Source organism: Thunnus maccoyii, chromosome 24, assembly GCF_910596095.1.
Source record: "Thunnus maccoyii chromosome 24, fThuMac1.1, whole genome shotgun sequence".
NCBI lineage: Eukaryota > Metazoa > Chordata > Actinopteri > Scombriformes > Scombridae > Thunnus > Thunnus maccoyii.
The window spans coordinates 9656366-9673333 of NC_056556.1; the positions used below are offsets into that span (position 1 = coordinate 9656366).

The 16968-nt window shown below is 36.8% G+C and overlaps 3 protein-coding genes across 5 annotated transcripts in view; 1 reads left to right on the forward strand and 2 right to left on the reverse strand.

Moving 5' to 3' along the window:
- LOC121891965 overlaps nt 1–16968 on the reverse strand; it is a 203674-nt gene that overhangs the window by 83128 nt on the left and 103578 nt on the right. The window lies entirely within an intron of this gene.
- LOC121892426 (OX-2 membrane glycoprotein-like) lies at nt 1435–4852 on the reverse strand. Its single transcript, XM_042405462.1, has 7 exons — nt 4839–4852; nt 3259–3644; nt 2510–2800; nt 2401–2430; nt 2201–2294; nt 1995–2025; nt 1435–1688 (listed from the first exon to the last, which is right to left on the reverse strand). Exons 1-6 carry the CDS (start codon nt 4850–4852, stop codon nt 1995–1997), a joined length of 846 nt encoding a protein of 281 aa, XP_042261396.1. The 3' UTR covers nt 1435–1688.
- LOC121891969 lies at nt 5184–9694 on the forward strand. Of its 3 annotated transcripts, XM_042404695.1 has the most exons (6): nt 5184–5737; nt 7716–7870; nt 7966–8277; nt 8571–8711; nt 9298–9355; nt 9519–9694. In XM_042404695.1, the coding sequence occupies exons 2-6, from the start codon at nt 7807–7809 to the stop codon at nt 9595–9597; spliced, it is 654 nt and encodes a 217-aa protein (XP_042260629.1). In that variant the 5' UTR covers nt 5184–5737; nt 7716–7806; the 3' UTR covers nt 9598–9694. The 3 variants fall into 3 exon arrangements, 2 of the variants coding, with proteins under 2 accessions (XP_042260629.1, XP_042260630.1); XM_042404696.1 differs by lacking the exon at nt 8571–8711; XR_006094240.1 differs by lacking the exons at nt 9298–9355; nt 9519–9694 and having other exon boundaries at nt 7966–8052; nt 8189–9278.

The window sequence follows — 16968 nt, forward strand, 5'->3', positions numbered from 1 at the left end:
CATTCGTATTACTTCAGAAACTTCATTCTTTCAACACAACTACTCTAATTAAACTATTGAAATATGATTGTCTGTGAGGTTAACAGATCACAAGTTAAACACTTGGGTGGTTTAAAAACATTCATTAACTCTTCACATAAGAGAACTTAACTCTTGTCAGTAGAGGGCAGTATGGTTAAAGGATAAGAGTCTGTGCTCCATCTAAGGTGGGAGTTGTTTGCTCCGGTCCAAGTGGCCTTTAGGGTCATTTCATGCTTTTAGTGTGTGTCATCATTCAACTTATAGAAATGGTTTTTGAGGTCTCTCTGAGTCTGTTGAGCATCGCTGATCAACCCCCACTTAGAAGGTTAAAGGTCAGTTCTGCAGGCCGAGGATCTTACAAACTTAGGAATCAAGTTAGTCTGTCTCTTATTTTCCTTAAGAATCAAAGATTAGTTAACACAATTAAATTAGTCTACTCCAGAGCACAGCATCATAGATAGAGCTATCTGTGAACTTGGAAGAAACTGGCTCTCTTGGAAACACATCAGTACCCATTAAGACAGATGATGCAATATGGTAATATGATTCGAGATGAGATGTTCATGAAAAACAGTGAGAAAGCCAAGTTAAGCTATACAAACAGTCAGTTGGTGGCTGATTGTATAGCTTAACACTCACAGACTGAACAGTTAGTGCAGTTGAAAAAAGTTGGGATGCATTTTCATCAACGAGTGAGTTAGCATTGCCTAATACACAGTCTGTAGTTTGACTATGCCACACCTTTCTTTGGTTTCCTGCTTTCTTTTGGATGAAAAACAAAGTCTATAGGGGACCGATTGACTCAATGGCTGAACTGGTAGAAATACTTGTTTTCTTTTGCTCTACAACCCAATATATCTGAATTATATCATATGTTACAAAATACTTGGTAGAGTTTAAAGTCCCAACAAACAGCAAGAAAGAAGAGAAACTGGTTGTATTCAACATGTCAGGGACATTAAAGTAGCTCCTCTCTGAGTCAAAAGTAACATTCAATAATTTATTTTATCTTAAAAAGTTTAAAATGTTATAAAAAATATGGTAAGCTAGAACAAAACATCAAAACCTCTGTGTACATTAATCTTTTCGATCTGGAGATATAAGATGAGAGATTCATCTTGTTCAGGACACCTTTTTCTTCTTCTTTTTACAATGTCTGCACATTTTAACAACACATGCTTTTGTCACGGGTTCACCATCTTAGTGACTATTTTTCACGCTGTTCACCTGCCTGATCACTAACTCTCCTGTCATTGCAGATCCTGCCACACCCATCTGACCTGCTATCACCTCATTCCCCTCACCTGAGTTTCCCCACCCATCTCCTCACCTGGATCCCATTAGGATCCATCTGTCAGCTTGCCTGTTACCTGTTATCCTGCCTGTTTCCGGTTTTGAGATTTGCCTAGATTATTGGACTCTGCTCCTGTCTCTGAGGTTGTGCTTTGGGGCTCAGAGGTTCTGAGTCGTTACAGCTTTGATGCAGCTTTGATCAAGTCCAATTGACTTAGTATTGAAACTACAGTCTTGTAGGTTGTTTGTCACTAAACAGACTTCTAACTGTGCATTCAGGTGGTGGTTCTGGTTTCTCCCCTTTTGGATTTTCCTCCTGAGATGTCCGTTGTCTGATCTGTTTGTTCTCCTGGTTCAATAAAAGTGTTTTGAACCTTCAGATAAAAACAAGTCATGAGTCAATTTCCACTCACATTATTACAATTCATCATACATATTTCTATCACTGAATTACTCTGACAGTTAACAGTTATGTGGATAAACAGGCTGACTATGAGTACACAATGGACCATGAAGAGTAAAGTGCATCAGAATCAGATTCATGTATAAATAACACATTAGTTAGAGAGATATAGAGACAGAAAGGAACTTAAATGACAAAATAGAGAGAAGACAGATTAAATCATTTTCTGAAAAATAAATTAATAATAAATATGTGAATAATTATGAAATTATCTTACTCATACGATATCCTGATCTCTTTCAGCAGCCCTGTGTGACAGAATGAAGAATTTAAGAACATTTATATATTATTTATTTATAGGTGTTGTCTGTATAGATTCTTTAAGCTCTGTGTTTCCTCTTAAAGTCAATAAATTATTACCATATTAACTGTGAGACACTGGTATCACAACAAGACAGATATTGAGTTGAAAGTTGAAATTACCTGTTTTTATGTTTATGTCTGAGCAGGACAGTGACGACTACAGCAACACAAACAACGACCACTGCTGCGATCAATGTAACGATCAAAGTGAAATCTAGGAGAAAAAGACGAAAAAATGTGATATGAAACACTAAACATTCATAAAGCAACTACAGTTTAAATGTGAATTTTGTCTCGAGACAACTTTAAGGTTAACTTACTCTTATTGGATCCAGATTCATCATTAAAATCTGAAGAAAGAAAAACAAATATCAGAATCATAAAGTGATAATTAATTTATGAATCTGTGGTTTTGGAAGTGTTTCTCACCATCAGCAGGAATCGTCTTAAACACCTGAATTTCAGGGACTGAGAGCAGTCGTGCTGCACATCTAACTTGTGCACTGTTTCCATGGAAACCAGACAGCACAGCTGTAGTGGTGACGGTGACTGTATCGTTGGTGTTGGTGACACTGACTGTGCTGTTGTGAGAGAAGTAGAGGTCTTGTTGTGGGACATTCAGAGTTACTGTGGGAGCAGGACGACCTGTGGCCGAGCAGGACACAACTGTCTCTTCAGTAGAGTTTGATTCTCTGATTTGTAGAATGGGTTCATGCAGCTCTGCAAAGACAAAACATTAAAAAATATCACATGGAGCAAGTTGTTACAAAAAAAAAAAAATCAACTAGTTTGCTGATTTCCTCTGTTTTATAACATTGTAAATCAAATATATTTGGGCTTTATACTGAATAAAACAAGTATTTTAAGAAATCTTTGGTTTCTTGGACATTATGATGAGCAGTTGTCTCTGATTCCTACATTTAATTTCACAAAATGAAAATTTTGAGATAACAATAATATAATTTAAATATCATGACCATCATGTCTTCTTTTATGACACTTGGATGCAAAGTGTGTGAAACGCATGCTTTTAGTGATGTGAAGTATTTGCATTTCATGGCAAAATGACGTCAAACAGACAATTTAACAGCCATCATTTCTAACTGCCATCAATTTGAAACAAGTTAAAACTGTAATTCACCACAAATATGTCTTCAAAAGTGAAGAAAGGAGCTCACCATAGAGTTGGAGGCAGGTTCTGCCTGTCAGAGAACCTTCAGGATACGTGTTAAACAAACAGAGATAGCAGCCTTCATCCCGCTCCATCACCTTCCTGATAACTATGGAGCAGTTCTGCAGTCCAGCATCTTTAAACTCCACTTTCTCCTGAAAACCATCATTCACTGTTTGTCCAAAGTGTTTGTTGTAGCTGCCAAGATTCTTGTTCTCCCCATCAGGTGAAAGTTTCTGCCATGTGACCTGAAGAACATCTCTAGACTGCATGAGCTGACAGCTGAGATGGACATCTTCTCCTACTGCTGCCATCACAGTCTGCTGTGTTTGTATCACAGATGTTAGACCTGCATGGAGGAAAAGAAATATGGGGTTTAAACTGATGTGTGAACTTTAGGTTGATGTGAACATTTCAACACAATTTCTGATATAAATTGATACTTAACTACTCAAATTGATTTATAATGTAATGGTGAAACTCCAACTCATTGATAAATGATGATTTATTTCAGCAAATATAGTTTTGCTTTTCAAAGTAGGACAGGCTGCAGGTAAAGTACTAAACTTTATTATAGAGACTGAACTGTGATGTTAAAAGTGAAAAAGAGTTTGAGTCACTTTAAGCTTCATGTTAACTCATAAATGTGTTGCAGGTTGGTTGTGGTGAACACAGATGCTGAAAACAGACAGAGGAACACAGCAGGATTCAATATGTTTCTTCTAAAAACATTCACTTTGGGTTAGACGATACACAGGAATCCTCCATGATGCTTTGAATTTCAGCAGAAAAAATTACTTCTGTAAAAGTACAGACTACTGTAACATCTCTCTCTTACCTTTTGGAAAGACTCCCAAAACAAAAAAGATTGTTATGACTGCAGCTTGTGTCATCGTTGCTGCAAGCGGAAATGAAATGGAAATACGGAATGGAGAGAGACCGAGACAACTGTGTGTCTGCGCATGTGTGACTCCATTTTGCAAATATTTATTCAAATCTAAAGCCACATAATATATGACAAAGGATGAGAAAGGATGGCATTGATCATCTCCCAACCATGTGTGCTTTTAAATGGGTGGCTGGGGTGTCCATTTCCACCTCTACAATCTGACTGGCCACCCCAGAAGCCACCCCAAAATTTCTGCCACATCATTGACTTCCACCTTGCTGTGGGGCGGGTGTTTGGCCAGCACATTGGTTTCTACCGAGACGCTGTGCCTGTATGATTGATGGAGGCATGAGGACGCCCTCCTAGGGCTGACTTACGCTGTCTGAAAATGTGAGAATCCCCCTTAACTGCGGTACTATTGCAGCGACAACCAGTGCTAGGAACCCTCCCCTAAAGAGCCCTATCTCATCAGCATCTCTGTGAGCAGCATTACATTCAGGTTTGTTTGCATAGACTAACGTTACGCAAAACAGAGAGGAGTTATCTGTCCGGGAGTGAAAAGAGAAAGAGCAGAGGTGGCAAAGGGATGTCTAGATGTGGCCGCAATGCAGTGGCGGACTCAGGCTGTCTCAGGGGGAGAGATGAAAAAATATAAATGGCACCCGCACTTCACAATGTTTTTCTCCCATACAGTGTACCCTATAGGGCTCATTTTTTCATTGAAAGGGCACCCAATTCTGCACTTCAGTATGTTAAACTTAAATTAGACTGAATTGCACTTTTTTCTTTTGTACTTTTTTTTGTTCACTAGAAGGGCACCCATACAAAACCTCCAGTTCACTCCATTACAACAGCATCCGTCATAGGGCACTGCATTATATCCTCTTCAGTTAAACGACACATTGTATTTTCTCATCTTTGGGGGTTCTTTACAGGGCACTATCACATTTTCTTCCACTGAAAAGGCACCATGTGGGCACTTCATTCCAGATTGTCGCATATAGAGGCCCTCTATAGGGCATTTCATCTCGAATTGCTCATAACTAGACAGTCAATACAGAACTTTTGTATGTTTTCTCCTTCGTGTGGGCACCTCAGACTCTGAGGATGCTGTTCATTTGTGCTCAGACTGACCTGTTAACCTGCATCAAGTGATGTGTGTTTGTCACTTACAATTGTGTTCAGTTAAAACAGTGCTGTGTGAAGACGAAGCAGCAGTTTCCTTATTACAAAAAGGTGATAAGAGCATGCTGCTTGCTATTTTCATCTCATGCACATGGTAATGACCACAAAAGTAAACATGTCAGTTAAAGCATGTTACAAGATGTACAACTTTTACTAAGTGTAGATGTTGTAAGATATAAAGCAGGTGATACTTTGTATTTGTTGGATTCTTGTGGATCCAGCTCCAAGAGTGATCTGAACACATGACTGTAGACCTGATGTTTGAAGATCTGACATATTTTCTTTCTGTATTCTACTCTGTTTCACCTTCAGAGTGTCTTAATATAAAAGCAGTCATGTCTTGCACTTCCTTCTTTCAGAAGAGAAGCTCAGTTCGTAGCTCTGTGAGAGTTTGAGGTTAGCTAGAGAACAGGTCAAAGGCGTTATTAGATAAGACAGATTTCCTGTCTCATCTAATAAAATAGACCACAAAATTCAAAGTGCATTATTTATTCTTACCATTGCGGTTGAATAAGCTGTGGTGTTACTGCATTTAAACCTTGTAAAACAATGCAGTCAGTGGTTTTGTTGGAAAGCATAGAAGAGCTGGTGTGTGTGTGTGTGTGTGTGTGTGTGTGTTTGGTGTGTCACTAACTCTGATATCTCTTCTTATTTAAAGAAACTGTTCAAGAACAGACACATCTGGATCATCTGTATGTAAATCTCCCGGCTCTTTGGTGAGTAATGTACTTTCTGATCAGAGGACTGTGTGAGTGGATTTGAACCTTGAAAAGTGGAGGTTTCAGTAAATGTAGTGACTCAGTGTCTCAACTATTGTTCAACATAATTAAGTCAGACTTTTAAAGCATCATGCATTCAAATTCTGATCTCTTTTTATAGGACCAAGATGACCCAGATGACCCCTACACAAGCCTTCAGCAGCCAGTAAATGATCTCTACCAAACTATCTCCTCAAAACACCATCAACATGATGCCAAGATAAATTCTGCTGCAATAAATTGGAGCTGGATGATCAGGAAATAGATGGAAGAGAGACTGATCCAAGTTGGGAAAACTATGGAAACACTTGAACCAAAATTCAAGAGAACAAAAAATATGTAACTGTCTGATATTGTTTCCATAAATGTTGAGATTGCAGTATCAGACGGTTTCTTGAAACCATAACTGTTTCGTTTCTGACTTACAAGAAAAACAAATTCACACCTCTCTAACTTTATCGTCATCACACAGCAAGAAAACACAGGACTTCCTGTGCAGATTCACTACGTGGTTGTCAGAGATACGTGTTTAATGGATTGTGGTGTGAGTCTTATATATCTCAGGTCCACAACAGCTTGTTAATGTAGTTATTAGCATTTTAATTTGTTCTTGCATGCTGTTTTATGAGGCTAATAGCTAGAAGTTTCTAGTCACATACTTCAATCAGATAGGATTGATATTTTCCAAAAGCTAACAGCATGAAACCTCAACATCTCTGATTCTTTCTTGCTTACTGCTTACTTGTTACTGAGTTTGGTTAGTTTGTTCAGAAATGCTCTGTGTAAAACTGTTGCAGTGGCCGATAAAATCAACAAATACAATAAAGTATGTAACATATAACTCCCTCTTCTAGTATCACTGTTTTTTTAACACACAGACCTTGTTATGAGTAATGTACCTCACATCCTTCCTGAGTTGGAGTTTCATCACAAAAGTTGAGGCCATTTTATGATTCTTATTATTGATATAAATTAATGGAATTTGAAAATAAACATCAGGCAATGGAAGTGTATGATTGTGATCAACAAGTAAATATTCCAGATATCTATAATACTTGAATTGTGCACACAAACCTTGCTGTTGCTAGAAAGATGTCTGCCAGTCACATAAACTAGTCTGTAGAATACAGTTGCTGTTCATTTGTGCTCAGACTGACCTGTTAACCTGCATCAAGTGATGTGTGTTTGTCACTTACAATTGTGTCCAGTTAAAACAGTGCTGTGTGAAGACGAAGCAAAGGTTTCCTTATTTCAAAAAGGTGTTAAGAGCATGCTGCTTACTGTTTTCAATGCATGCACAGGCCTCTAAATATGTAATGACCACAAAAGCAAACACGTCAGTTACAGCATGTCACATGATGAACAACTTTTACTAAGTGTAGATATTGTAAGATATAAAGCAGGTGATACTTTGTATTAGTTGGATTCTTGTGGATTCAGCTCCAAGAGTGGTCTGAACACATGACTGTAGACCTGATGATTGAAGATCTGACATATTTTCTTTCTGTATTCTACTCTGTTTCACCTTCAGTGTCTTAATATAAAATCAGTCATGTCTTGCACTTTCTTTTTCAAAAGAGAAGAGAAACCAGCTCGTACCTCTGTGAGAGTTTGAGGTTAACTAAAGAACAGGTCAAAGACGTGTGTCAGTTTCTCCTCTTCAGTACAATAAAGTCTTCACTGTCAGCAGCACTTAAACTGTTGCTCAGACCTCTTGACCAGCATGGCTGTTTGGAAACTGTGGTTTGTTCTGCTTCTGCTGCTACCTGCATATAACAACAGCCAAGGTACAGGAACTAGTTTTTTTTATCATTTATCATTTAAATAGAAAACGAAATATTTTCTATATTTCATACTGACTTTAATTATTCATTGTTTACAGTGACTATTGTGAAAACCACTGGGAGAGAACCATATGTCACTCCGATATGCACCAATGAAACACTGAATATCATCACACTTATAATATGTAAGATCAGAACAGAGAGGAGCAGAGGAGAAGAGTGTCGCTTAATGTATAAATATGGACAGGACTTTGAGCATGGATGTGACTCCAGGTTCACACTTATGAAAAAGAATCAGACTGTATTTCTTCACCTGACCAGTTTAACACCAGTGGATAGTGGGAACTACAGCTGTGAGTGTGTATATCCTGGAGTAACAAATACTCTCCATCTTCATATCACTGTGGAAGGTAAACACATGTTATGTATTTTTCCTCATACTTTGATTAAATTTATAGTGATTATTTTCCATTGTGTTGTATTGTTAACATGGTAGTATGATGTCTATACTTCAGGTTTACAGGTCAAATCAAAGCATGCAGTAATTATAACAGGAATATAGTATTTCAAACAGCATTAGTGCTGACAGTAATGTCCTACATCATTTTTGGTCTTGGCTGTGGTAATTTATTAGCTTTGATTTGCAGATTTAAATAATAAAATATTACAGAAGCATCTTATGTTTTTTGTTTTACAATTTGAGTAAATTCCAGTGTCACTGTAGAGGATGAAGAGGCCACAAGTTCCACAAAAATATCAATTGCCAGTGCTGCTGTTGGTGTGACTGTATTCATCATTATAACTGGAGTTATCCTGGGATTTATCCACAGAAGAAACATCACAGGTGAGAGACTGTAATATTCATATTTCATATTTTCAATATGTTATTATTTTTTGCTTCATGACTTAAAAGTATCAGATGCTCTTAAACAACATGATTATGTCGACTGTGGTTCATTTACATGCAGTTTTTTCAACACTTGTTCTCATTTTGTAAGTCAAGTATATCATTTAAAAAGTAATTATCTTTAATGATATCACCTGTCATACATGTTTATCTCATTTTGAATTAAGTTCATTGCAGTCACATATAACAAGATCTTGACTTTCAGGTTCAAATGAAACAATGAAGGAAGACGTGATGTTTCGTTTCCTGTCTCGTCTAGTAAAACAGACCACAAAAAGCAAAATGTATTATTTATTAATATAAACTGTAGTGTTACTGCATTGATTGTTGTTACTGGAATTGTCCTTGGATTCATCCTCAGAAAAATTCATTGCCCATGAAAATTTCTGACTAAAGTGTTTTCAAACCTTGTAAAACAATGCAGTCAGTGGTTTTCTTGGAGAGCACAGAAGAGCTGGTGTGTGTGTGTGTGTGTGTGTGTGTTTGGTGTGTCACTAACTCTGATATCTCTTCTTATTTAAAGAAACTGTTCAAGAACAGACACATCTGGATCATCTGTATGTAAATCTCCCAGCTCATCGGTGAGTAATATACTTTCTGATCAGAGGAGTGTGTGAGTGGATTTGAACCTTGAAAAGTGGAGGTTTCAGTAAATGTAGTGACTCAGTGTCTCAACTATTGTTCAACATAATTAAGTCAGACTTTTAAAGCATCATGCATTCAAATTCTGATCTCTTTTTATAGGACCAAGATGACCCAGATGACCCCTACACAAGCCTTCAGCAGCCAGCAAATAATCTCTACCAAACTATCTCCTCAATAAACCATCAACATGATGCCAAGACAAATTCAACCAGCAATATAATGGAGCTGGATGATCAGAAAATAGATGGAAGAGAGACTGATCCAAGTTGAGAAAACTATGAAAACACTTGAACCAAAATTCAACACAACATATATATGTGACTGTCTGATATTGTTTCCCTAAACATTGAGATTGCAGTATCGGAAGTTTTCTTGACACCATAACTGTTTAATTTCTGACCTATAAGAGAAAGAAATTCACTCGCCTCTCTACTTTTATCGTCATCACACTGCAAGAAAACACATGACACAGCAGTCTTGCTGCACATCCAACTTGTGCACCGTTTCCATGGAAACCAGACAGCACAGCTGTAGTGGTGACAGTGACTGTACCGTTGGTGTTGGTGACACTGACTGTGCTGTTGTGAGAGAAGTAGAGGTCTTGTTGTGGGACATTCAGAGTTACTGTGGGAGCAGGACGACCTGTGGCCGAGCAGGACACAACTGTCTCTTCAGTTGAGTTTGATTCTCTGATTTATAGAATGGGTTCATGCAGCTCTGCAAAGACAAAACATTAAAGAAATATTGTTTCACATGAATCCGTTTCTTAAAAAGACATCAGCTTTGACATGATAATTTTCCAGGGGAAATGTGTTTAATACTGGAATTACATAATCCAGTTTGACGATTATGGAAATGTGTTTAATAATGCAGTTTTTACAGCTGCACCAATTAGTAGATTAATCGATCGATTTCAGCAGAAATGCCAAAAAATTCACTGGTTCAAGCTTCATAAATGTGAATATATCTGATATTAAACTAAATATTTTTGGGTTTTTTGACATTTCATGGACAAAATGATAAGCTGAGAAAATAATCAACAGATGAATCGATAATGATAATAATTTTCAGACCTAGTCCTCACCATGGAGAAACAGAAATTAAATTTACCCGCTGACAGATGATAGTCCCCCCAAAACAAGCTTGGTTCCCAGTCTGTGAGGTGTTCCTGTTCTACAGATAATGTGTAACTGGAGCAGAATAATCCATGGTTACTACATAAAACTACGACCGACCAGTGTCGAGTTCCTGCTGCCTCATTTCACTCCCTGATCTCTCAAAATGCCTCAACTCTTCGCCAGTACATTTGAGGTCAGTGGGACCTCTGGTGTCCATGTTGCGCAATCACATCCAACTGTTTTATCCAACGCAAAATATGAGGGTTTGATAGTTGCAGTATTGCCTTTTAATGAGAGAATAAATCATCACAATTTCTTGTCACAGCTCTAAAACCTCATAATAACACTCTCAATTTAACCAAAAACTACTTCTAGTAATGAAGATTCATAAAAACAGAAGATATTAAACAGCAAAAACAAAAAGAAGACACAATGCTCTGTGTAAAACTGTTGCAGTGGCCGACAAAATCAACAAATACAATAAAGTATGTAACATATAACTCCCTCTTCTAGTATCAATGTTTTTAACACACAAACCTTGTTATGAGTAATGTACCTCACATCCTTCCTGAGTTGGAGTTTCATCACAAAAGTTGAGGCCATTTTCTGATTCTCTTAATAATAACACAATTTAAACTACAGAGAGAGGACTTTGCATCCTATGGCCACAAACTGTACAATATTGATTATGAATTATTGGAGTTTGAGAATAAATATCAGGCAATGGAAGTGTATAATTGTGATCAACAAGTAAATATTCCAGATCTCTATAATACTCGAATTTTGCACACAAATGTTGCTGTTGCTTGAAAGATGTCTGCCAGTCACATAAACTAGTCTGCTGAATACAGTTGCTGTTCATTTGTGCTCAGACTGACCTGTTAACCTGCATCAAGTGATGTGTGTTTGTCATTTATAATTGTGTTCAGTTAAACAGTGCTGTGTGAAGAGGAAGCAGCGGTTTCCTTGTTACAAAAAGGTGATTAGAACATGCTGCTTACTGTTTTCTTCTCACGCACATGATGATCACCACAAAAGCAAACATGTCAGTTAAATCATGTTACAAGATGTACAACTTTTACTAAGTGTAGATGTTGTAAGATATAAAGCAGGTGATACTTTGTATTAGTTGGATTCTGGTGGATCCAGCTCCGAGAGTGGTCTGAACACATGACTGTAGACCTGATGTTTGAAGATCTGACATATTTTCTTTCTGTATTCTACTCTCCCACTGTCAGTGTGTTAATGTAAAACCAGTCTGGTCTTGCACTTCCTTTTAAGAAGACATCACACCAGCTTGTAGGTGTCTAAACAACAGGTCAAAGGCGTGTGTCAGTTTCCTCTCTTCAGTTCAGTAAAGTCTTCACTCCCAGCAGCACTTAAACTGTTGCTCAGACTTTTTGACCAGCATGGCTGTTTGGAAACTGTGGTTTGTTCTGCTTCTGCTGCTACCTGCGTATAACAACAGCCAAGGTACAGGAACTAGTTTTTATCATTTATCATTTAAGAATGTAATTGTTTTCTAATCATCTTTGGTTTAAAGAGAGCATAATATTTTCTATATTTCATACTGACTTTAATTATTCATTGTTTGCAGTGACTCTTGTGAAAACCACTGGGAGAGAACCATATATCACTCCGATATGCACCAATGAAACACTGAATATCATCACACTTATAATATGTAAGATCAGAACAGAGAGGAGCAGAGGAGAAGAGTGTCGCTTAATGTATAAATATGGACAGGACTTTGAGCATGGATGTGACTCCAGGTTCACACTTATGAAAAAGAATCAGGCTGCATTTCTTCACCTGACCAGTTTAACACCAGTGGATAGTGGGAACTACAGCTGTGAGTGTGTATATCCTGGAAGAACAGATACTCTCCATCTTCATATCACTGTGGAAGGTAAACACATGTTATGTATTTTTCCTCATACTTTGATTAAATTTACAGTGATTATTTTCCATTGTGTTGTATTGTTAACATGGTAGTATGATGTCTATACTTCAGGTTTACAGGTTAAATCAAAGCATGAAGTAATTTATTAGCTTGGTTGACAGATTTCGTTAATTTTTATATTACAGAAGCATCTTATGTTTTTTGTTTTACCATTTGAGTAAATTCCAGTGTCACTGTGGAGGATGAAGAGGCCACAAGTTCCACAAAAATATCAATTGCTAGTGCTGCTGTCGGTGTGACTGTATTCATCATTATAACTGGAGTTATCCTGGGATTTATCCACAGAAGAAAACATCACAGGTGAGAGACTGTAATATTCATATTTCATATTTTCAATACATTATTATTTTTTGAATGCTCTTATACTATATGTTAAACTATATAAATATGATTATATTGACTGCGGTTCATTTACATGCAGCGCTTTCAACACCTGTTCTTATTTTGTAAGTCAAGTATATCAATTAAAAAGTACTTTTCTTTAATGATATCACCTGTCATACATGTTTATCTCATTTTGAATGAGTTTTACTGCAGTACTTCCCTGCAGTCACATATAACAAGATCTTGACTGTCAGATCAAGGTCAAAGATGAAGCAATGGAGGAAGTGTGTTTCATTTCCTGTCTTGTCTTATAAATTCAGAGTGCATGAACGTTAAGATTTACTTCTAATGAAGTTCTGTTTTGTCCGTTCATCCAACAGAAGACAACAAGAGTCGCTGAGCAGTCGTCCAAACACGGTACAATACAGAGAAGTGTTTTACCTTCTTCATGTGTACTGTTCATTTAACTTTAATCATTCCTTAAATGTCTTTCTGCAGGAGCCACAAGACATTGAACCGTACAGCACCTTCATGCAAACAGAGTCTGCTGGGCTTTATTCAACTGTCAAAATACGCAACTCAAACACTAATAATTCAAACATGTTTACCATAAATTGAGGGAATCTGTAGTAGAGCTGCAACGAAACTAAACTGTATCCATTTTCATGTTTTACTGTTGAATAATAAGTGAAATAGCTCAAGATGTCCACATGGTGGCACTATTTTTGCTTTATTGAATGTGTGCATTAATATTTTATTCTAACAATTGTAAACTTTTTACATAGCAGTGTATTCTTTTTGTATGTTTAATCACTTCAAATGAACACAGTAAGAGTAACATACCAAATATAATGATCAGAATCAGTACATTATCTGTTAATTAAACATTAAAACAAAGATGATTCTTGTCCTGTCAGTTTTTCTTTTTAGTTTTCCAGTTCTGACTCAAATAGTTCAATATTTGCTGAAGGGTTCTAGGTTTCCTCTAAGACAACCTATCAATATAAACATATCCCAATTAGTATTAATTAGCAGCTTTTCATATTAAGACTTTGGCTCCAAATTTCTATGTGTGGCCATTTATTCATTCTAATAATAATAAATGTAATGCTCTTAAACACATTGTGAGTCATATAACCTGAGGTTGTTTTGGGGTCTTTAAACATTTAAACTGCAAAAACATACATTTACTCTTGATGAATTACTTTCAAGTGTTTCCAGTGGAATATTTAGTTACACTTTTATTCTAATATTTTACACATATTTGGTGTTGTTACTTTCCTTATTTGTTGTCAGTGTCCCTCCGGACAGTTAGTCAGTTTGGCTCATTTGGGGAACTTGGTGTCATCTGGAGGGACAGCGGGTTTAACTGGCAGAATAATCAGTAAAATCAATTTTTAAAAAAGTACTGTGTGAGGAGTGTATGTGGCTGATACAAAAGTAGCCCCAACCAGACCCCACCATGTCCGTCAGAGAGAAAGTCCCTTTCACCTCATACATTATTTGGTTGAGAACCACTGTTATATATAGCGTTGGTGGTGGTGGTGGTGGTGGTCATGCTAGTAACACCTCTACGTCATAGTGAAGTGGTTTTAGGCACACCCAACAAATCCCCAACACAGAAATGGTGAAAAACAGTTTAATGGTCTAACGCCACAGTTCAGTACGACATGGTTCACAGTCTTTTCACATGTTTTCAGCAATTATTTTCTAATATGTATGATGTGTTTCAAAAGAAATTTCTGATTTTCCTTTACACAGACATAAAATGCCAAAACAGACAGAGAGAAGACAGATTAAATCATTTTCTGAAGAAGCACTTAATAATAAATATGCACAAGTGAATAATTATGAAATTGTCTTACTCATCAGGGTCTTTGATTGGTTCATGTGTCATCTCCATCTCCTCAGCATCCCTGTGTGACAGAATGAAGGATTTAAGAACATTTATTTATTATTTATTTATAGGTGTTGTCTGTATAGATTCTTTAAGCTCTGTGTTTCCTCTTAATGTCAATAAATTATTACCATATTAACTGTGAGACACTGGTATCACAACAAGACAGATATTGAGTTGAAAGTTGAAATGACCTTTTCTTATGTTTATGTCTGAGCAGGACAGTGACGACTACAGCAACACAAACAACGACCACTGCTGTGCTCAATGTAATGATCAAAGTGAAATCTATGATAAAAAGAGGAAAAAATGTGATATGAAACACTAAACATTCATAAAGCAACTACAGTTTAAATGTAAATTTTGACCTCATTTTGGGCTCAGTATTTGTCTTTGTATCTGTACTTGTTGAGGCAGAAGAATTATTTGTGTTTGAATAAAAGTGGAAAGAGGCTTAAAAATCCTGTGTTTTTTAGTACACTTTTAATTTTAGAAAATTAAAGTGTTTCAATAAGTATTCATGAATAAACTACCTTACCAAAGAGGTCCCCACACTGGGTCTCGAACTGGAGTCTCCCAGATCATAGATGACTGTGCTGAGCTAAAACTTTGCTCATTGATTCATTGCAGGCAGACCTCTACCTATTTATACACCCATAACACAGAGACAGCACAGCTTGTAGGGAAGAACTTCAAAGGCGATTCTTGCTTTGCACTTTTCATTTCTTGCCTATTTTTTACAACCTAACTTTGTGGAAAGGAGAAGGGGAACAACAGATTATGGAGAGTCCCTTGGGAGCTTGTGTCAGTAGCTCAGATTTATCTCTGTGGATGTGACTCCCCTCGTTGAACCATATATAAAGCAATATATCAGAATTAAATTATATATGTGATAAAATACTTGGTAGAGCATTAAATGGCAAAGTGTCAAATGTATTTGACACTTGTAGTGAAGCTACAGTCTGATTCTGGTTTCTCCCCAGTTGGATTTTTCTCCTGAGATGTTCGTTGCCTGATCTGTTTGTTTTCCTGCTTCATTAAAGGTTTTTTATACCTTCAGATAAAAATAAGATGATACAGGTGTATGAGTTCAGTATAAGGAAAAAACTACTATAAAACGTTAATTAAATGTTATTTTCAAAAAAATGATTAGTCTTAATCTTCAGAGACTTGTCTGGTAGTTACTGATCCACTATTTACACTATTTACATCCTGAGGAGTGTCACCATAAAAAGTTTGAAATAAGTACAAAAGTGGCAAGTAATGTGAAACTGGAGCAGAATAATCCATGGTTACTACATAAAACTACGACCGACCAGTGTTGAGTTTCTGCTGCCTCATTTCACTCCCTGATCTCTCAAAACGCCTCAACTCTTCGTCAGTACATTTGAGGTCAGTGGGACCTCTGGTGTCCATGTTGCACAATCACATCCAACTGGTTTACTTCACATTATTACGCAAAATATGAGGGTTTAACGGTTGCAGTATTGCCTTTTAATAAGGGAAAAAGTCCTCACAGCTTCTTGTCACAGCTCTTAAACCTTAAAATAACCAACCAATAACCAAAAACTACTTCTAGACAGACATGAAGATTCATAAAAACAGAATTTCTATTTGAAGATATTCAATTATGTTCCAGTGGCAACAAATTTTGATCTACACAAATGACAGAAACAGAGCAAAAACAAAAAGACGCAACAGTATATGAGTATTAGATACAACATTTTCACATGAAAAAACAAGTTAATGATTCAAACAAAATAAAACAAAGACAGATGGATTGGTTTTACAAATGCATGATATACAACATTTACAGGTCAAAGTGGAATGAGAGTAGTTCTTGCTGAGCTTAAAATCATCCAAATACTTCTCAAAGTCAAAGTTTTCATATGAAAATAAAATAACTGCTCAAAGATGTTTTATTTTTTTAGAAATACTGTATATAAACAAATATACACAGATCAGCCACAACATTAAAACCACTTGCCTAAAATTGTATAGGTCTCCCTCATGCCACCAAAATAGCTCTGATCCATTGATGCATGGACTTCAAAAGACCTCTGAAGGTGTCCTCTGGTATCTGGCACCAAGACGTTAGCAGCAGATCTTTTAAGTCCTGTAAGTTGTGAGGTGGGGCCTCCATGGATCAGACTTGTTTTTCCAGCACATCCCACAAATGCTCAATCGGATTGAGATCTGGGAAATTTGGAGGCCAAAGCTACACCTTGAATTCTTTGTCATGTTCCT